Source organism: Sturnira hondurensis, unplaced genomic scaffold, assembly GCF_014824575.4.
Source record: "Sturnira hondurensis isolate 20B ecotype Veracruz unplaced genomic scaffold, ASM1482457v3 Scaffold0012533, whole genome shotgun sequence".
Lineage (NCBI taxonomy): Eukaryota > Metazoa > Chordata > Mammalia > Chiroptera > Phyllostomidae > Sturnira > Sturnira hondurensis.
This window is the reverse complement of record NW_028085164.1, coordinates 536,014-559,472: the sequence shown is the minus strand read 5'-3', so window position 1 is coordinate 559,472 and position 23,459 is coordinate 536,014. Positions and strand designations below refer to the sequence as shown.

General features: G+C 34.8%; 1 protein-coding gene, 1 non-coding gene and 1 pseudogene across 2 annotated transcripts in view; all 3 read right to left on the bottom strand.

Annotated features, from left to right (window-relative positions):
- The window catches only part of TMEM182 (transmembrane protein 182), a 61,693-nt gene extending 40,312 nt beyond the window's left edge, over positions 1-21,381 (bottom strand). Inside the window, exons 1-3 of the mRNA XM_037060825.1 lie at positions 21,097-21,381; positions 20,765-20,864; positions 19,085-19,183 (exon numbers count right to left, since the gene is read on the bottom strand). Of these exons, the coding sequence (XP_036916720.1) occupies positions 19,085-19,183; positions 20,765-20,864; positions 21,097-21,228 (331 nt within the window). The 5' untranslated portion in view covers positions 21,229-21,381. The remainder of the gene's footprint in view (positions 1-19,084; positions 19,184-20,764; positions 20,865-21,096) is intronic.
- LOC118997180 (uncharacterized) lies at positions 7,751-7,920 on the bottom strand (annotated as a pseudogene).
- On the bottom strand, positions 17,992-18,118 carry LOC118997183 (small nucleolar RNA SNORA25). Its single transcript, XR_005068629.1, has one exon. It is a non-coding gene; the product is annotated as a small nucleolar RNA SNORA25 (small nucleolar RNA).
- Positions 21,382-23,459: the final 2,078 nt, after the last annotated feature.

Genomic DNA, 23,459 nt, shown 5'->3' with positions numbered 1-23,459 from the left:
ACTGTATCAAAGTTGACAATCAGAGAGTTAAAGAAGAAACATTCATCCATATCTGTTGAAGGGACAAAGATGTGCAGTCATAGTGGAAAGCACTCATGGCAAGGCAGCATTTGGAGGGCCAGGGAGGGCAAGGTAGTAGCTGGCGGAGAAGGCGAGAAAGTGGCTGATGGATCAGCAGTCCCACATTTGTGTGAGGACAAACTGGGAAGAATAATTGGGGAGTAAGACAGACAGCACAAGCCAGGGTTCCAATGAGGGGAAATAAAGCCTCAAATCTCTGACTGAAAAAACCTGTGGGGGTTGAGGAGGCATGAGAAACTCCCAGCCTCACAGGAGAGTTTGTTGCAGAGATCCACAGGGTCCTGGAATGTACAGATACCCACCCACTTGGGAATCAGCACCAGAGAGGCTCAATTTTCTTGTGGGTAGCAGAGGAAGTGACTGAAAGCTGGCTGAGAGTTGAGCAAGTGGCATTGCTCCCTTTCAGACTCCTCCCCCACATACAGCATCACAATGTAGCAATGTGGGTTGACCTGCCCTGATGAATACTTACTGGGGACCACTTGGTGTGGTTTCAGAGATTATAGTCCCATGAGAGAAAGCTCTGAAAGGGGCTGGTAAGTCCCTCTGGAAAACCAGGTCATATGCAGGTGGCAGGCCTGACTCGATTCTAACACTGAGGGTCCTGTAGAAATCAGGCCTGAAATGTTCATTTTTGTCCTCTGAAGCCAGTTCTGCTCAGCAATAAGATCTGTTAGTATAACACAAATCCTTGAGTTCAAGGCATAAGGAGTAAAACTTCCTACTTCATGACATTCGCCTTTATAGCCATCTGGCTCCTGCTTGTCTTGAAGACCCCAAACCAAAAATATTTTTGTGTTTCTTTAATTGTTTCCTATAGATAGCGTTAGTTTTTTTTAAGACTATAGCCCATTGGACATTGATTGATAATCTATGCATTTGTGCTTTATCCCTCTGCACTTCCCAACCCTAAGAAAAGCCATGTAGGAGAAGGACTTGAGGCATTCTCCACTAGAGAGAATTGCCACCTCTTTTCCCATTGGAGCAACAAGACTGTAGCTGGGACAACTCATTGTTTTTATCTATGGTGGCCCCAGGGGACCTTGCTGGCAGAAGTCCCCTGTAAATACCTAAGACTCCCTCACTTACTGTGTAACAGGCAAGCTGAGACAATCATATGTGGCAAAAATTAAAGAAGAGATCAAAGCTCCAGAGAAGAGACAACGAAGTGATGAAGAGAGAGCCAACCTATCAGATACAGTTCAAAACACATAATCAGGGTGTTCACAGAAATGGTTGAGTATGATCACAAAATAGCAGAAAAAGGGAAGGCTGTGAAAAGTGAAATAAAGGTAACAGTGACAGGAAGGAAATCAGGACTCAAATTAATGGTTTGGAGCAAAAGAAAGAAATAAACATTCAACCAGAAGAGAATGAAGAAACAAGACCTCAAAAAGAGTGAGGAGAGGCTCAGGAACCCCTGGAACAACTTTCAGTGTTCCAGCATCTGAATTATAGGTGTGCCAGAAGGAGAAAAGAAAGAGCAAAAAATTGAAAACTTCTTTGAACACATAATGAAAGAGAACTCCCCCAATCTGGTGAAGGAAACAGACTTCCAGGAAGTCTAGGAAGCCCAGAGAGTCCCAAGAAAGTTGGACCCAAGGAAGCATATACCAAGGCACATCATAATTATGTTATCCAAGATTAAAGATAAGGAGACAATCTTAAAAGCAGCAAGAGAAAAAGAGATATTTACCCACAAAGGAGCTCCCCTAAGAATATCAACTGATTTCTCAAAAGTAACTTTGCAGGCAAGAAGGGGCTGGAAAGAAGTATTCAAAGTCATGAACACCAAGGACCTACATCCCAGATTACTCTATCCAGCAAAGCTATCATTTAGAATGGAAGCGCAGATAAAGTGCTTCCCAGACAAGGTCAAGTTAAAGGAGTTCATCATCACCAAGCCCTTATTATATGAAATGTTAAAAGGGCTTATCTTAGAAAAAGAAAATAAAAAACATGAACAGTAAAATGACAGCAAACTCACAACTATTAACAACTGAACCTAAAAACAACAAAACAGAAACAAACTAAATACTCAATTAGATTCACAGAAATAGAGATCACATTGAGGGTTATCAGCAGGGAGGGACACAGGGGGGAATGGGGGAAAAGGTACAGGAAATAAGAAGCATAAATGATAGGTACAAAACAGATAGGGCAAGATTAAGAATAGTATGGGAAATAGAGAAGCCTAAGAACTTATATGTATGATCCATGAACTAAGGTTGGAGTGATACAGGACAGAGGGGAATAAGAGGACAAAAACACTGGGATATGCCCTAGCTGGTGTAGCTCAGTAGATTGAGCGTGGGCCTGCAAACCAAACAACTGCAGTTCGATTCCCAGTCAGGGCACATGCCTGGGTTGCAGACCAGTCCCCAGCAGGGGATGCATGAGAAGCAACCATACATTGATATTTCTCTCCCTCTCTCCTTCCCTTCCCCTCTAAAGATAAATAAATAAAATATTAAAAAAATATTGGGATAACTGTAATAACATAATCAATAAAATATATTAAAAAAGAAAAACCCAAAGGAAATTTTAGAAGTGAACAAATATAATACCAAAAATAAAAACTAATTTGATGTTCTGAACAGTGGACAGGTGTAAAGAAAGATATGCTCAAAAATACTAGATAAATCAAAATAGAATGGGATTTAAAATAAATCAAGTCACTTATAACAAGGAAAAAAACACAAAAAAAATTAAATGCAGAACAATGAGAAAATAAATTTAAAATGACAGGGTTAAGTCCTAACATATCAATAACGACATTGAATATAAATTATATAAATGTATTATTAAAGAACAGCTTTTGCTTTAATATGCACTTACTTAACAAGAAAGTATCAAACTACATAAGGAAAAAATTGATAGAACTGAAGGGAGGAAAGAAAATATCCACTATCATAGTTGGAGACTTCAATACCTCTCTAGAAGAAATAGATCCAACAGGCAGAAAATCAGTTAAGAACATAGCTAGGCTCTGTAACAGCAACAACCAACTACATGTAACTGACTTAACCCAAGAAAAGCAGAATACACATTTTTCTCAAGCTCACAAGAAATATTCACTAAGGTAGAACACATTCTGGGCCATAAAGTACACCTTAACAAATTTAAAAGATCAGATAATGTCTGCTCTCGGACCACAAAAGAGTTTAATTAAAAATCAATTGCAAAAAGATAACTGAAAAATCCAAAAACATGTGGAGTTGAAAACCACACCTCTGCATAACATTTGGGTCAAAGAAGAAATATCAAGATACATTTTAAAATATTTTCAACTAAATGAAAATGAAAACACAACTTATCCAAATATGTGGAATGCAAAGAAAGCAGTGCTTAGAGGAAAATTTATAGTACAGCGTGTATATATTGGGAACAAGGAAAGATCTAACATCACTAATCTAAATTTCTACCTTAAGAACCTAGAAAAGGTAGAGCACATTAAATACAAAGTGAGCATAAGCCAAGACATTATATTAGAGAAAAAAACATTGAATTTTAAAACAGAAAATAGAGAAAATCAACAAAATAGAAAGAGTTTTTTAAATGATCAATAAAATTTACCAGCTTCTAACCAAGCTAAAAATAAAACATTAAAAATAAATAAATAAATACCAAAAAAGGAAAGGAAGAGATATCACTACATGTGATTTAAAAGATATTACAAAATACTATGCAATTCTCTATGCCCATGTATTTGATAGTGCAGATAAAAGAGACTAAATGCTTGAGACACACAGTCTACCAAAACCAAAACAAGAAGAAATAGACAATGTAAATATAGACCTGTATCTACTAAATAAGCTAAATCTATTGTTAATAACCTTTCCAAATAAAAAGTTTCAGTCTAAATTGGTTGACTGGTGAATTATACCAAACTTTAAGAAATTACACCAATTCTTTATAATATTTTAAAGGGCAGAAGCAGAGGAAATAATTATATGCCATAATTAAGCAGCATTTTTCCTGGGTGTGCAAGGGCGGTTCAATATATTTTAAAAATCAGTTAATATAACTATGACATCAACAGGCTAGAAAAGAAAAATGACATGATCATATCAACACATGTAAAAAAACTTCTGACAAAGTCCAAGAACACCTATTTATAATTAAAAAATGCAGGCAAGAAATACATGGGAAATTCCTTAAAATTGGTAATGCATACATACAAAAATACTACACCTAATATCATACTAAATAGTAAGAAACTCATAGCTTTCCCACTAAGACAAGGAGCAAGGCAAAGATGTACCCTATTATCATTTCTTTTCAACATCACACAGTAGTCCTTGCTAATGCAATTAGACAAGAAAGGAAATAAAGGTTATATAGATTGTGAATAAAAGTAAAACTTTGTTCATTTGATGACATGATCATCTATGTAGAAAAATCTTTTAAAAATCAGTGCACAAAACTCGAAACTAATAATAGCAAGGTTGTAGGATACAAGATTAATATACAAAAGCCAATCAATTTTCTATATACTAGCAATGAAAATTCGAATTTCAAATTAAAAACACAGTACCTTTTACATTAGCACCCTCAACAAATAGAATATTTAGGCCTAAATCTACAAAATATGTAAATATATACATAAGGAAAACCACAAAACTCTGATGAACAAAACAACGAACTAAAAAAATGTAGAGATTTTTCAAACTAATGAGTAGAAAGACTCAATATTTCCAAGATGTCACTTCTTTCTAATTTGATCTATAGATCCAATAAAATCTCAATAATCAAAATCTAAGCAAGTTGTTTTGTGGATATCAACAAACTGATTCTAAGAAGATCCAGACTAACCAACATAAAATGAAAAGACAAGAACAAGGTTGGAAGACTGATATTACCTTACTTCAAGACTTATTATAAAGTTGCAGTTACTAAGACAGTATGGTATTAACAAAATAATACACATATATAGATCAGTTGAATATAATAGCCAAAATATATGTATATATGGTTAACTGATCTTTGACAAAGGAGCAAAGAATATGAAATTGGGCAAAGAAAATGGTGCTGGAAGAGGTGGACATCAGCATGCACTATACCGATCTAGATACAAACCTTATACACTTCACAAACATTAACTCAAAATGGATCACAGACCAAAAAGTAAAACACAAAACTAAAAACTCCTACAGAATAATATAGCAGAAAACCTGGATGTCTGTGTGTATGATGAGGACTTTTTAGATATACTAAAATAACAGTCCATGAAAGAAATAATTGATAAGTTGGGATTTATTAAAATCAAATACTTCTTCTCTGCAAAAGACACTGTTAAAGACAATAAGAATATGAGCTACAGACAGATAAAATATTTTCAAAACATAGATCTGTTCAAAATTATTACCCAAAATACACAAAGAACCCTTAAAACTCAAAAATTAGAAAACAGACAGCCCAATTAGACACTGAGTGGTACCCCAGATCAAATGGATTTAACTGATATATATAGAAGTTTATACCCCAAAGAAACAAAATGTACATTCTTGTGATCATATATTAATTGATGCAGAAAAACACTTAACAAAAGTCAACATTCATTCATATCAAAAGCTCACAAGAAACTAGGAATAAAGAGAAACATCCTCAATTTAATAAAAACCATCTCCAAAAAACATACAATAAGCATCATACTTAATGCAGAAACACTCAATGATTTTTCAAGAGTAAGAATGAGACAAGGATGTCTGCTCTCACTGTGACTATTCAGGCTGGTACTGGAAGTTATAGCCAGTGGAATAAGGAAAGAAAATAAAATAAAAGGCACACAAAAAAGCAAGCAAGAAACAAAACCAGCACTATATGCCAATGGCATAAATATCTATGTAGAAAATTCCATGTAATCTACAAAAAAATTTTCTAGAACTACTAAGTGAATTCAGCAAGGTCACAAAATACAAGATAAAAATCAATTATGTAAAACACATAAATATAGTAACAGTTATAATTGCTCATAAAATGAAATAGATATAGTATATTAGGCCTTATACACTAAAAACTACAAAATGCTGACAAAAAAACATAAATAAGATCCAAGTAAATTGAAAGATATATTACTTTCACAGATTAGAAGATTCAGTATAATAAAAATATTAATTCACCCCAAATTAATTGATACATAGATAATTCTACCATCCAAGAAAGATTTGTTTATAGATATAGACAAAACTACTCTAAAATTTATATGGAAAGGCAAAGAATCTAGAATAGTTAAAATAATTTTGAAAAAGAAGAACCTTGTAGAAGAGATCACTCAACCCAATTTCAAGATATGGTTAAGGTAATCCAGATGGTATGGAATTGGCAGGGAGATAGACACATAAGTTAATGGAACAAAATACATAATAAAAAAATACTTTGACACAAGTATGACCAACTATATTTTGACATAGGTGTGCAAGCAATTCAATGGAGGAAAGATCATTTCTTCAACAAATAGAGCTAGAGCAATAGGACATACATTTGAAAAATAATAAATCGCATATCTCATACAAAAGTCAACTCAAAATAGACAGTAGATTTAAATTTAAAACATGGATGGAACTGGAAAGCATTATGCTGAGCGAAATAAGCCAGGTGGTGAAAGACAAATACCATATTATATCACCGTTAACAGGGATCTAAACAAAACAAACAAGCAAGCAAAATATGACCAAAGACACTAAAATACAGAACAGGCTGACAGGGTCCAGAGGGGAGAGGGGAGAGAATCATGGGGGATAAGGGTATGGACTCACGTGAACAAGTATAAAGGACACATGGACAATAACTAAGGGTGGGGGGCGGAAATGGGAGGGAGGCGGGGAGCATGAGGCGGGGGGTGGGCAGGGTTGGGAATATAAGACAGAAAGCTGTACTTGAACAAGAATTAAATTTAAAAAATTAAATAATTAAATAAATAAATAAAAATAAAATAAAACAGAAAACTATCAAAATTTTGGAATAAAATCAGAGAAAATCTGCAGGACCTGAGGTTTGGTCCTGCATATATAACCCCAAAGGTATGATTCATAAAAGAAAACCTCCATAAATTGAACTTCAACAAAATTCACAATTTTTACTATGTGAAAGGCCTTAAGATGATGAAAATACAAGCTACAGAGTGGAAAGAAATATTTGAAAACCATATAGGCAGTAAAAGAACTCTCCAACTCACAGTAATAAAGGTTCTTTAGAAAATATGTGAATAATAATTGGCCCTGGCTGGTGTAGCTCAGTGGATTGATCACGGGCCTGTGAACCACACGATTGCAGTTCGATTCCCAGTCAGGGCACATGGGGTTGCAGGCCAGTTCCCAGCAGGGGACTCACGAGAGGCAACCATACATTGATGTTTCACTCCTTCTCCCCTTCCCTTCCTCTCTAAAGGTAAATAAATAAAATCTTAAAAAAAATAATTGAAGCCAGGTGATGACAATATATGGATTTACTGTACTCTTTTCCCTGTTTTTATAAATGATTGAAAATATCTGTATTTTGTAACAATAAAAAATAGGAAAAAATGAAATCCAGGACTGATATTGTAAGGTATTTAATAGTCTAAACATAAGAGATTTTTTTCATTTTGTTGTCTTGATTTACAGATATTAACCATTTTATAATTTCCCTACTGGTTGTTATATAATTTTAAAGGACAAGTCCAGAATCAGACAAGTACTCCCATACTAATATCCTTATCTTAGTCATCTAAAATATAGCAAAGTTCCTGGCTCCCTGATTTCACCATTGCCTTTCTATGGTCTGTTAAGATTCTTGTACAATATAAACTAATAAGAACTGATACTACACTTGATCTTAGCCAAAAGGCTGAGAAGCAATAGATTCTTGTACAATATAAATCAGGTATCCCCTCAAATCTCCCACTCAATCCCACTCAGAGTAAAAACCAAGGTGATCACATGGGCTCAGCCCCTCCTGGTACCCTCTGTCTCTCTGAGCATCTTCTTTACTCTCCCCTCACTCACTCTTCTGCTTTACAGACTTCTTCTCTGTTATTTGCACATGTCAGGTGTATCCCAGCCCCTCTAGGCCTTTGCATCTGATGTACTGTCTACCTAGAACACTCTTCTGGATATCATATACCTCACTGCCTCACTTTCAAGTCTCCACTCAAATGTTACTTTTCCAAAGGCATGTTTCCTTTTGACCACATTATGGAGTTCTTATCACCCCCACATGTGCACCGCATGCTCCTAGTCTCCAGCCTCTTCCCACGTTTCACGTTTACCAGAGCACTTGTCATCTTCCAACTACTATATAATTGACTTATTTTATGTTGCTTTGTCTTTTTCCTCTCACTAAAATGTCAGCTCCAGACGGCAGGGATGTCCATCTGTTTTGTTCACTGCTGTTTCCCAGAACCTAGAAAAGTGTCTAGCACTTAGTATGTGCTCAATAAATATTTTAAAAATAAACTTTAATCAATATTACCAGATAAATAGTGGTAAATCTTGGCCAGTATGGATGGTAATATTAACTCTCTTGTACTAGAATGACAATGATCATGATTATAATAACAAACACTATTTTTGAAGCCCTTACTTTTTGCCAGAAACTCTGCCAAAGGCTTGATGTGACTGCATGTGCACACATGCACACACACACTGTAGAGAGCAGGAAGCATGTTACCAAGGAGAAGCTATAATGAATTCATGTGCCCTTATGTTGACTTATTTTCAGTGCCCTAAATTGACATACTGTCATAAAAATAGCTACATGGCAACCACTCTGCTAAGCTTTTGTATTATTATCTCTTTTCATTTTAACAATGGTGTGAGACTGATACTATACTTACTGTCTTTTTACAAATGAGTGCAGTGAATTTCATGGAAACAGAAAGCCAGAACTAGGGTGCAGTGGTTCCAGGTGGTAAACACAGACATGTTGACTGGAAGGGCAGTTAATAACCCCAGGGAACTCTTGCACTGACCAGTCCTTGTGCTAAACACTCTCTGTATAATCCACAAGAGATAAATCAGAGAACTATGACAGCTTAGCTCAGCACACATAAACTACTAATTCTGTGGCACACCAAAAAATACATGTTTTTGCTGATCTGATATAAAAAATATGTATGTATAATTTTGGTTCATTCCCACCAGACAGCTATAGTTGTGTTAGCTATTTATTTTTTATTTGACAATCTAAGGGAAAAGAGGTCAGTTTCCCTGACTAAATAGTCAGGTGTTGCATAATTCAAAAATTCTTGTGGCACAAGGGTTGAAAATTGCTGGCACAGCTCAATGGCACAGCTCCTAAGACTGGCCAACTCAAACAGACATCATCTTCTCTGTGAGGTATCCTTAGTCACTCTATTTAATATTAACATTCTCTCCACACATACCCCACACCCATTTATTTCTCTCCAAATACTTGACTAACTTATTTTATTTTCTGCCTTTCCTATAATGAAAACTCAATGTGGGCAAGAATTTAGGACTAACACTGAAGCACCCAAAATAGTCCACAGCACATAGTATTCAATATTTTAAATCAAATTTAATTAATATTCTCTTCTAAAAATATGCAAAGCTTGTAGCAAATGCAGTATTATTTAAAGATAAGACAGGCTTAGTCCAGGTTATTTTGAGTCTGAATATTCTGCTTGGAAAAAAAGGCAGAAGGAAACCAACCATTATTTATGTGCTTTGGACCAAGAACTGGAGCTGGGCACAGAGTATTGGTAGTATAAATATAATTTTAAAGAAGAGCTGGGGTCGTGGGTCATAAGTGCTGGGAATAAATATCTAGAATGCCCCAGTGATTCTCATCAGAGGTAATTTTGTGCCCACTCACTCCAGGACAGCTGGAAGTGTTTGGAGACATTTTTTATTGTCATGGCTGAAGAGTGCTACTGGCATCTAGTGGGTAGAGGCCAGGGAGGCTGCCAAATAAATATCCCACAACACATAGGACAGCCCCACAAAATATAAGGATATGGGCCTAAATATCAATACTGCTGAAGTTGAGAAACCCTGGTCTAGAGCACCAAGAAATGCCTCATCATTAGAGGAGACTTTCCTTCCAAGTGTAGCCAGCATTTTCCCAGATATCATCAGAAGTCTCTGTAGAGATTGGGGCCTGTCTTCTATGAAGGTAAGTCAAGCCACAATATAATAAATAACCACATATTCTTGTTTGGTTATTTAACCACAGAAAACAATTGCCTGCTTTATTGGAGAAATATTGCACGAACTGCCAACCAATCCTTTGAAGTTCATGAATAAATTGTAGAAAACACAAAATAATTTTCTCTGAATACGTGATTTTTAAATAAAACATTGATGTTGGGCCATGGAACTAAGAGGCCACTGTATCCTCATGAACTGCAGCATTGGAAAGCTGAACGAGCTCCCCGTGGGCAGTAGCTGAATGTGAATACAAGGGCTCCTACACTTGGGGGTATAGGTAAAAAGCCAACCAGAGACAGAAAGAGCAGCCACCATGTAAAATCATGCTGTATCTGTGACCACAGCTACATGATCCAAATGACTGAATGACTAATAGGAAATTAAGTGGATGTTAAGGTGTTTTTAAATATGACATCCCCCCAAAAGACTGGATTGCATTTTCCATTACATTTTGCAATGTATGTTTTTTTCCTACACACCTAAAGCTGAATGGAATAAAGTATTTAAAACTATTTGGTAAATTTAAGATAAGCTCTGGATTCCCTACATCTGAACATGAAAAAAAGATAAAAAATAAGACCCAACTGCACCAGTGTAATTGATCTAGAAGCAAGAAAACACCCCAACAAAATTAGACATGTCTCCTTATTTATTTAAATACTTAAACTAGCTTAGGACTCAAATCTTAATTCATTTTTTGCTGTTTATTTGCCACCAAATAGAATTCATTTCTATATTTCATTTTATTTTCCCTTCTATAGTGAAGCAAGATGTTGTGTGTGTACATATGTGACTATTTTATATGGGCTTGGTACTCTGTGATGCTGTGCTATTTTGGTAACTATTCCAAGGTCAAATGTTGCCTAATTGCAAAGGTCTCAACTTCCTCACTGCCTACTCCCTAAGCACCCCAGTGTGAGGTTTCATCTTCCCAGAATTCTGTTGTTCTACCCCTTTAATAGCACTGCTTTCTGACCTCCTCTCTGGGGAGAAAAGAAGTAAGAGGAAGCTTGCAGTACAGTTTGGCTCTCAGAAAGATCCTCAGGTGACAAAACGTACAGGAAAATGAAATGGTTTCCTGTGTAGAAAGAGCATTACCAAAAAAAGAGGGAAAACTCTACACTCTAATCCAAGGGAATTGGCAGTGAGCAGAAGCGGGATACAGGGCAAAGATCTGGAAGTTTCAAGGCCCATGCAGCAGGACACGTGGGTCTAGGTGTAGAAGGAGGTGCCTGGAAAGAACTGCCTGTATGGACGTCCACAGCTGATCTTTTGGTGGGAGGGAGCTATCAGGGACCACCAGAACTTTTGCATTATTGGCATATTATCCAGTTCCTTCCTGTTACCTTCTCATTTTCATTTGCTCTGCATCAGACACTGAGGACCAGCATCTCCTTCCCAAGACTCTCCCCTCCACCAGCCCTTTTGACAGCACATCAGCCTGCTCATCAGCTTGCTTCTGAATGCTTCATTTTCTTTCTATTTTATGGGATGTCCTAATTTCTTTCCTTCTCCTGCTAAGTACTATGGATATTTTAGTACCTTTTTCCTATTATTTTTCTTAAAGATTATATCTCATATCAAAAACTATCCTTTGCAACAACACGATGGAACTGGAAAGCATTATGCTGAGTGAAATAAGCCAGGCATTGAAAGACAAATACCATATGATCTCACCTTTAACAGGAACCTAAACAACAAAGCAAACAAGCAAGCAAAATATAACCAAAGACACTGAAATAGAGAACAGGGACCAGAGGGGAGAGGGGAGGGAGTTTCAGGGGGGAAAGGGAAAGGACTCACAGGAATAAGTATAAAGGATACATGGGCAAAAATTAACAAGCGTGGAAATGGGAGGGAAGTGAGGAGCACTGGTGGGGTGGGTAAACTGGGATGGGAGTAAAAGACAGAAAATTGTACTTGAACAGTAATTAAATAAATTTTAAAAACCTACATCTTAAATTCCTCATCAATATCTTCTGTGCTAATTAATATCTTTAAAAAAACTCAGTTTTGCACATTGAGCTACTCCCTAAATTATTTACTGCTATTCTACCATCAACCCAAATTTAATACATCTAAATCCAAAATAGCCCTGGCTGGTGTAGCTCAGTGAATTGAGTGCGGGCCTGTGAACCCAAGGATCGTAGTTCGATTCCCGGTCAGGGCACATGCCTGGGTTGCAGGCTAGTCCCCAGCAGGGGAACCCATGAGAGGCAACCATACAGTGATATTTCTCTCCTCTTCTTTCTTCCCTTCCCCTCTAAAGATAAATACATAAAACATTAAAAATAAATAAATAAATCCTCATCCTCCAATTCGAAACAAGCCCTTCCTCTTGATTCTCATGATCTGTTTTTCTTGCCAAATTTGCTTAGTTGAAGTCATTCATGTACCATTTGGTAAACGAGTCGGTACTATGGCCTGGTAACATAATAATAAAAATCCATTTCTATCTTTTCATTCACTATTCATACTTCTGGAAACATATAATTCAAAGAACTAATAAAAATTATGAAAAATTTTACATGCATATAATTACTTTTAACGTTGAGGTAGCATCTAACATATTCAAAATTTAGGAAACTATTAGATAAACCTATTAGATAGAAACCTAATAGAGAGATAACACACAAGATGAAATGTGTGTTATCTTAAAGATATAAAAATGAGATATACATTTGTATTCCCAGTGATTAAAACTATGTACAAATGCATATAAAATGACTGGCAAGAAATACACTAAAATAATATTTGTTGTTTGGAAAGTGACCATATTACCTTCTATCTATATTGCTTAAACTGAATTATAACTTCTTCCAAAAGAAATTTCTTCACCATCCAAAATTTATCCAGCTGTCTATTGTTTGGCTATTAAGTTTTATATATTAACTATTTTTATATCAATTATTTTATTTTTACCTTTTCTGTTCCACCCTCATTCAAGACCTAATAGGGTCTTCTGAGGACGATCCTTTAGGTTAATACACTCAACACTCACTCCCAGACCTTCTTCCTTTTCCTGAACTATTCTGGTGGCTAGAAAGCCAACAACTCCATGCCCAAGTTTAACAAGATATTATGTTATTATGTGGCACAGTTCTGAAGAAGAAAGCATTGGCAGAAATCTGATGAAGGATTCCAGGGACAATTCTGCTCTTCTGAAGATAGAAGAACACAATGGCAACTGTACATCTGTCAAAAATGATGGGATTGGTGTTTCAGAGTTCTTAGGATATACTCGTAATAGTGGAATTGCTGAGTCAAAAGGCACGTTCATTTTTAGCAGTACAATTTACGACAGCCAAGAGTTGGAAGCAACCTAGATGCCCATCGTAAATGACTGGATCAAAAAGCTATGGTATATTTACACAGTGGGATTCTATGCTGCGGGAAAGAAGAAGGAACTACTACCCTTTGCAACATCATGGATGGAACTGGAAAGCATTATGCTGAGCGAAATAAGCCATGCGGTGAAAGACAAATACCATATTATATCACCATTAATAGGAAGCTAAACAACGAAACAAACAAGCAAGCAAAATATGACCAATGACACTGAAATACAGAACAGGCTGACAGGGTCCAGAGGGGAGAGAGGACAGAATCATAGGGGAAATGGGGATGGACTCACATGAACAAGTAAATATAAAGGACACATGGACAATAACTAAGGTGGCAGGCGGAAATGGGAGGGAGGTGGGGAGCACTGGGGGGGCATGGATGGGAATATAAGACAGAAAACTGCACTTGAAGAAGAATTAAATTTAAAAAAAGATGATGGGAGTAAAGATTGAAACAGTCTGGATCCCTGAGAGTATCATTATGGCAGCTGCCTCTGAACATCTTATTGTGGGAGATAAATAGTCTTACACTGTAGTTCCTGTCTATTTTCTGTTATTTACAGCTTAATGTGTTGCTGACAGATATCTTGCCTAGCGGCCTTTCTGATTCTAGTCTTACATCATACACTTGACCCTACATTTATTGTATAATGGTAAAGAAAAAAATATCAGAAGAGAATAGTAAATAAATAAACACTGACAATAAAAGAACAGCTGACATCTAAAAACAATTTTGAAGACTTAAAAACTACAAAACGTATGAAGAAAAAATTGAAGAGTAATCTAGGTCTATTTAGTAAAGTCTTAAAAATTTTTTGAATACATCAGAAGTTTCTTAAGGCATTACTATTAGTACCACAATACAGTATAATAATGAAAACTTCTAAGAAATTTTCATTCTACAAAAAATATTCAGCCTAAAGTAGTTATAATGGTGAGCCAAACATAAAAGACATCATCACCATAGGAGCTTAGAGTTGAACTGGAATAAAATACATGAACAAAATAATTACACAATAAATAATTGATATTAGGCTGTGATTTATCAAATCAAAGTATGAGTTTTATAAAAGAGAATCTGGTCTAGTACAAGTATTAGTAGGGTAAGGGGCTACTGGCAAGGAAAACATCCCTGCAAAACTGGGGATAAAGCTGCCTTGTGAAAGAAATGAAGGGAGGAAGAGTATGGAAGAGAGAAATAGTGTACAGGGAGATGGGATGGAACATACAAAGGCCTTGGGACAAGAAGGCAAATACTTTTCTGAGGAATTCACAGAAGGTCATTGTGGCTACCCTGTTGTGTATGTGTTTGTTCTAACTCATCAAGAAAAGATGCAATTATTTTCAATACCTTCTGCTCAAGAAAAAAGCCAAGTATGAAATTAGTTCCAAAACTGTTCTACTTCAAAAAAATAAAATTAAAATAGTTAACTGTTGAAAATGTTATCTGCAGCCCTGGCTGGTGTAGCTTAGTGGATTGAGCGCGGGCCTGCGAACCAGACGATCGCGGTTCGATTCCCAGTCAGGGCACATGCTTAGGTTGCAGGCCAGTTTCTGGCAGGGGCCAGTTCCCTGCAGGGGATGCATGAGAAGCAACCATACATTGATGTTTCTTTCCTCTCTCCTTCCCTTCCCCTCTAAAAAGATAAATAAATAAAATTTATAAAAAAGAAAATGTTATCTGCAATTTTTGCGTTGTTATTTTTTCAAATATTTAAGCATCTACTGAGTGCCAGGTGCTATATTAAGTTCTGGGAATACAGATGTTAAGTAGGTTACATTCTGTGCCTTTAGAGGATTGCAATAAATCACGAAGAAACTGAGATAAACATAGAATTACAGTTAAGTATAAGGAGAACTTTTATACAGGTGTGGTCAAGGGCTAGGAGGACATCAGAAAGAATTGATTAGTTTACTCAAGGGTTGAATTATTTTGAAAATTAATCTATGTTCAGCACATCATTATCAAATGATACTAAATAAATATAACTGAGTTTAGTCATGAGACAAACCAGAAAATCTAACTTCTAACAGATATCAATATGTAACAGAATTTAATGACTTCAAATTACACCAAGTACCTCCAAAAACAATACTTATATTATCCCCTATAGGCTTGGACAACCATTCAAATTTCTAGGTTTGAGCATAACTGAATTGTAGATAGTGTATTTGAGATATAAAGTAAAGGAAACACTAAATTAGACCTGATTATATATAAAAGTGAGGATCAGATAGAAAGGTAGGGAAAAAACATACATTTAATTCACTCTTCCACTGAGATTCAACTGAAAGATTTACACTTAAAAATTTTAATGTTAAGCAGTAAAATTAGAATTTTAATTCACTGTAATCTAGAAAATTAAACTATTGATGTAAAGTATTCACATAGTTTGTCACTAAACAAAATCCAGAAACTTGAAACTTCGCATTAGTTCTGGCAATGATCATCTGTGTAGGGACAAAGTCACTTGATTTCTCTGAGTCTCACTTTTAGTTCTCATATTATGAAATGGAATAATTTCACCAGTAGTATCTGATGGTTCTAAAATGGTCTTTCCAGAAAATAATACACCACTCATTTTGTTCACTGACTTCAATATTGGCTAACTTAAATTGTGAAAACTCAGAAGAATGCAAAGCCATTTTACCAATAATTTGCCAGGCCAGGATACATCAAATTGCATGAACAATACTTTGAATTTACCCAGAATAAGTTGACAACTATATATGGCTGACAGAGAAGCTCTGGAGTCTAGTGAAGCCTCATTGACTAGGAAACACATACTTTCAGTCAGGTATAATCCTTCTGATAAAATATTTGCCTTTGTCTTGGATGAAGTAAATAATTAAAAATCAACCAAATACAATGTCAGATGTCATTGTATAATATTATGAAGATAAATGGAATGTGTATATACTGTTTGTGTTGTTGGACATACCTCTCCCCCTGTCAATCATCTTAAAGTATTTGATAAAGTTGCTTTAATGTGAATGAGTCAAAGAAGAGTTTGATGACTTAAAAAAATTGGAATATGATTTTGTCTCTAGATCCAAAGAATGACATAGTAATTATATGCTGTGCTACATAGTAATTCTAATTGTACTTATAGTATAATTATTTTGATATGCATTTACTATCCATCTCCATCGTAATTATTATGCATAGATTATATTACCTTGTTTTTAAGTTCTCCATTATTGCCTAGAGGTACAGATTTTTCAAATATGTAGATTTACTTTAAAACAGATGGTACCTACAATACTTATCATAGGGCCTCAACACATGAAGATCAACAAAAACAATACTAATATTCATGTAGATGCACAATGTTCTGGAAAGCCAACCCTATACCAGTTATTAAATTGTTTTATAAAAGTAAGAATTATTTCTCAGGGAAGAAATATTTTTGTGACTTTTTGTAATATAAAATAGTTTATACTCTTTCCTGTGCCGTCTCTTCTCTTAGCAATGCAAAGGTCAACATATACATGATGCAAGAAGTTTTGACAAATGAGCATGAGTTTCCTCATGTAGTTTTTAATGGGAAAGGGTATCACACCACACACATTTGCAAGACCAATAGTCACAATCTTTTTGCCTGTATTGTGACAAGGAACCCTGCAGGGCAAGCACAGTGGAGGATCAGCTCAGTTCATTTCCTCTGCAGATCTCACTCCCCGCCATACAATGTCATGTTAATGATGTGATATAAGCAAACTCTACAACCTTTGACAAACATAAAACAAAATTATAGTGTGTGGAAATACATGACTTTATAGGAAGATAAAAAACAAATAATGAAAGTTCTGTGATGGTTAATTTTATGTGTCAATTTGGTTAGACTATGATGCTTAGGTGTTTGGTCAAACCCTTCATTAGATGTTACTCTTAAGGCACTGGATAGATGTGATTACCATTTATAATTAGTATACTACAAGTAAAGTAGACTATTCTTTATAATTATTACGGGCATAATTTAATCAGTTGGAGGCTTTAAGAACAAAGATTGAGGTTTTCTGAATAAGAAGGAATTCTCCTCAACACTGAACATTGAAATTTACCACTTTCCAGGCTTCGGTCTCAAGACAGTAATAACGACTCACCTGTGTCTTCAAGTCTGTAGACTTGCCACCCTCCACAATCACGGAATTCAATTCTTTCAAGTCTCTTTCTCGATTATCTGTTTTTTACATGTGTATCTCCTATTGATTTTCTGGAGAATCCTGACTACTATACATTTATTCAGAACTTGAAAATATTATGTATTCTCTTTGAAAAACAAACATTTTTGATTCTGTTCATGCCATCAGAGAATTTTATGCCAACTCTTAGCTTTTTGTTGTTTTTTTCCTAACTTAGGAGACATTTATTTACTTTCAAACATCACCAATCATGAATATGAGTGGTTTAATCTTTTATCTCTCCAGAAAAATATAGCACTATTGAATGACAATTACATCCTGTGGAGAACTTCAATCTTTGATCACAGTATTAAGAGCTCCTGGTTTGTGTTCCACAAGCTCTCTTTGAAGTGTTGCACCAAACCTTACTTTTAAGATTAAGACAGCCCTGGCTGGTGTAGCTCAGTGCGGGCCTGCATACCACATGATCACAGTTTTATTCCCACTCAGGGCACTTGCAGGCCAGTTCCCAGCAGGGGACTCACAAGAGGCAACCATACATTGATATTTCTCTCCTTCTCTCTTTCCCTTCCCCTCTAAAGATAAATAAATAAAATCTTTTAAAAAAAGATTAAGACAAACACTCTTTATTTAAAAGTTCATGAAACTAGCTGAGAATAAAGTTGACATATTGAGCTTATGTACTTTCTATACAATAGGGTTTATGTACTACATATTATGTATTTTCCATAGAAACTATGTTTATGCACTTTCTAGAGAACAAATTGTGTGAAAACAACAAAAACAATGGTAGGTAATCATGACTTCCAGTTAATAACATCTGACTATTCTCTTTCTCTGTGGGTTATCGTGCATAAAAGTTCAGTCATTTTGTAGAAATATAGTAACAAAGTCAGGTTCTTATGTGTAACAATTGCAAAAAATGTTCTAAAGGCAGGGTGTATACTATATTTTCTATTGCAAGACTAGTTGTAGGTCATTTACACCTTTAGGAAGCAATTCTTCCTAATGAACATCATTATTTTCATATCAGAAAACACATTTTTAAAAATTTATCTTTGTAAGTGGCAAGTAAATTATAATAGCTTAACTTTTAGACTGAAGTTATATTCTGTTACAATATAAAAATAATATTATATTTTAAAAATATAATATTTTTAAAATATATTAAATTGTGTGTTAAAAATAATATTCTATTATTTTGTACATAACAGATTGATATAAAAGAAAATATTAAAATTATACATATTAAATTATTTTTAGATATTAAATTATTTTTAACATCCCATAAAAATTCTCTGGGGGGCATCTTTCATAAAGACATGTTTTTCTTGGAGACATATCGTAGACAGAGGTACTTACTAACTGCAGAGTCATAGAATGTAGAATTGTGCTCGCCTCTCATGAAAGGATATGGAGACAGGTAAGCATGTGTGCAGTTCTTGGATGGTGGCTGATTGGCTGGGGAGGAGACCAAAACAATGATATTTGTTATTAAGCACCTAAGTGAAGACTAGTTCCTAATAGAAAAGAAATAGGGAGCCTGGGATACACAAACTAAATAAAACTGTAGGATAGATCAACAAATTCAAAAAGCATTGAGTGAAGGGGAAAGACTTTCTAAAAATCTCTTATTGAGAAGCATAGGAATCTGGAAAGACAATGTATCCCAAACCTCTTACTCATGACATAATTCAATTCAGAGAATGCCTTTTTAATATCACCTTAAAATTGAAGGCACCAGATTTCATTTATTTTACAACCATATTCTTTACTTCCTAACATAATGCCTAGCACATAGTAATTTTTCAAAAAATAATTGTTTTGAAAATCTAATAAACTTAGATTTACCTTTGATCAATTCCAATGAATACAAAATTTCTTCTATAACCTATTTCTAGGGAAAAGATGTCAATGATAGATCATACAATTTAATAATTTGAATATACATTTAGCATTTGAAGAAACCACAAGAACTTTTTTGTTGTGTAGAACTTGAAGATTTCACTGTGTACATTTTAAAAGGGAGTGAAATATTCTTTCTTTATCAAAGTCTTTCAAAAAAATCTTTTTCTTGCATGCTCTAATTTACTCCATTTTACCAAAGTCTAAATAGTTTTTGACATGTTGCATATTTATTTTCCTCCCTTAAGGGACAATAAGAATTATATCAAATATCCCTCTCGAAATGACATTTCATCATTACCTTGTTTCATATATGCAAACTTGCCATCAACTTTCTTAAGTCTTCTATGATCTCATATTTTTATTATATATTCCATAAACTCAACTGTTGTGTAAGTATCATACTTTGGTTTATCACAGGAGTATTTCATAAGCAGACCAAAAACTTTAACCAACAATAAGCTTTAGGGTAATAAACAATTCTTTTCTTTCTTGGATGTAATAAGATAAAAGCTGGCTATTTTCAACAAATTGATTTTCAAAGATTAATACAATATAAGGAATACAGTTGAAAAATGTATCATATTTTAAAGAAGCTGTTCAACCTCAAAAAAGAACTTAAAGTTTCTATGAGAGAATGCAAACATCAAACGCAAGACATTTCTTGTTATTGCCCACAAACTCGATTGAAGCCCAAACAAAGTAAGCTTTCATCTGCCAAAGCTGGTAATAAAATTCATTATTAAAAAAATAAGATTTTTAACTATTTTTAAAATAGGATGTATCATTTCATATTCATGGAATAAATAAAATAAAAACAATATACTAATAGTAGACACTTTAAAAATATTATAAATAATAACTTAATTTGTTATTGTTAGTGAACAAGGAAACAATGAGTAATTCAGTTTTACCATAAACACCCAAATTTCTATTTATATGTTTCAATAAAATAATTATTTATATAGCCATTTCTACTTACTGAACAGCAATCACTTCATAAATCTTTTGAAGACACCCTCTTGAGAGTCTACAACTAAAAATTCAATCCCATTTTGTAAATGACATATACTAAATAAGAAACTAGTCATTTTTATTATAAAGACAAAAGAGAAAATAAAGCAAAAATACACTTACTATACCAGAACTTCCAGATATTTGAATTACTTTCTTCCACAATCCCATTAAACCAACATCTCCAGAAGAATCCTTCATGGTGAAAAGTAATGTTCTCTATCTGCACAGAACACAAATGAAGCAACTTGTCAACACAAGGAATGTAATCTAAATTATTACATCCAGAAAAATTTTAAAGCAAGGTATTTTTCCAAATAATAATGATCAGTAACTTTGTACATATCTCTTTTATGAATAAATAGACATTTTGCTGTTATTCTCTGATTTCAAGAGGATACATAAGGCTATTCTCACCACTACCAAATACATTAATAGTTTGGAAAAAAACGCACATTCTGTTCACCTGAACACTTGCCCACTTCAGTCACAAGAAGCCAATAGTCTGATCCAAAAGCCACCAAAAACAGCAAAACTCCTAAAGCACCAAATAGAGCCCCAAAGAAGATGGCAACATTTAGTCTCATTTTCAATTCACTGGTTCCTCTTTAAATAGAGTTAAAAAATTAAAAAATGGCAGTTGCCCAGCTTTTCAACAAGAAAAGAATAAAGAATTTTGAGTAGACTGAATTGTCTTGAGAACCCTCTCCTAGCTCATGTGTTGGTGACTGCTCACTCACAACGAGCCGTTAGATTATATTCCCTTTGCTCACCCCTGGAGGGACTCCAGCCCAGCAGCTGAGAATGGCCAGCTATTTTAGGAAACTGATTGAGGAGCTTTCTCTCTCCTGTGAGAATCAAAAAATAGCTGACCTTCCCCTGACTATAGAAAGGAGTATCAAGAGCTGGCTGGTATACTTATTATTGCTTTGGGGTAATCCATAGAAGTGGAAAGAAGATGGTACAAAGTCATTGACAATATTGGCCTACTCCTAAGTATCTGAACAAGCTCCTCTTAGCCTAGAGTGACCATTAAACTCCTAAGACACTTAAGACTCTCTTTGAAGATATATAAATTGCAGCTATAAAGAATCACAAAGACTTTTCTTGAACACAATTGAAGTTGTAATTATTGCTTTTGCATCTTTCAGGGATAGAAATAATTAGTGGGTCAAATAGTCTAACATAAAACTGAGTACAGTTCAGGTTTATAAGCTAGACCTTCAGATATATAGTAATGGATCCAAGAATATGGTAACATGAACTGGTTAAACTATTAAAATGTACTTTTATGTACTTTTATGTCAACAATGTACATTGTTGACATTAAAATGTACAGTGTACATTTTGTACATAAAATGTACAATGTACAATGTACATTGTTGACATAAAAACAGCACTATCTACAGCAGCTCCCAGATCTAGCACAAGTTACTTAAAATAATCATCTCAAATGTGAGCTGATAAAAAATCTCAAAAACACAGTGTTTTCTAGATTAAAGGGAAAACATCTTGTCTACTTTTTTTGTTTTCTTCAAGTTTCCAGTTTCCTCAAAATACGAATCTTACTTGATATTCATAAAGCCATCTAATAGCAATGAATCTAATCTTTCTGCATACTTCAGCCCTATAGTTTGTTAGGTTTTATGTCTGATTATGCCAGAGAATATTTTTAAGTATTTTCATAATATTTAAAAACTTGTACTCTCCCTATGCATATTGGTCTTATTTTCTCAGTAGTAACAAATCACTGTTACTCTTCTAAGATGCATCTAAACTCTACCACTTCCTTCACCACTTCTTAATTTGGCATCTTTAGATGCATATTTGGTAAAGACAAAAAGATGACTCCTCAGTAAAAATGTGGGGAATTGGCTGGCTCCAGCTGCACACAATTGGAGGTACTCAAAGGTCATGAATAGAATTCTAAGTAATAGAATCAGTGACTCTGAAAGTTATATAGAATTTGAGAGTTCATCTCCCTCAATCCCTCATTTAATGTTCAAAGGTCCTTTAAAAGACTCCCCATGTCTGATTTTGTTCCACTGTATACTGTGGGGAAAACTGGACTGGTACATGCAAAAAAAAAAAAAAGAAACTAGGCCACCATCTTACACCATCCACCAGAATAAACTCAAAATGGATAAAAGACTTAAATATAAGTTATGCTATCATAAGAATCCTAAAGGAAAACATAGGCTGTAAAATTTCAGGTATCTTGTATGACAATATTTTTGCCAATATATCTCCTAGGCCAAGAGAAACAAAGGGAAAAAATAAACAAATGGGACTACATCAAATTAAAAAGCTTCTGCACAGCTAAAGAAACTATCCTCAGAATGAAAATGGTACCAATTGTATGAGAGAACATATTTGTCAGATTATGCAGACACCAGCAAGCAGTGTCCACGGCATTGTGACTGAGATGAGACAAATTCACACAGACTACTGAGTCCTGTGTAGGAAAAGGGACAGCATGGCCACTCTATCAAGGGGAGAGCACACCAACCCTTGTCTTGATAACTTTTTACCGCTTTTCTGGGCACATTACATTGAGGATGGTCCTCATTTACTATCCACAAGTTTGCTTTTGGTGGTTACCTTTCACAGAAAACAAAGGAGAGGATTTTGCTAATTACATCAAAAAAGAAAGATATTTGCAAATGTAAAGGGAAAAGTGATTGAACTGGTTACACTCATCCTTAGAAGGTTTAGCATAAATTTTAGGAATTTACTTTAAAGATATGCAGTAAACCTTTGTTGCCTCCATTCAGGGTGATGGGCTTTTAGCAAAAAGCAAATCTCAAAGCAGCCTAGG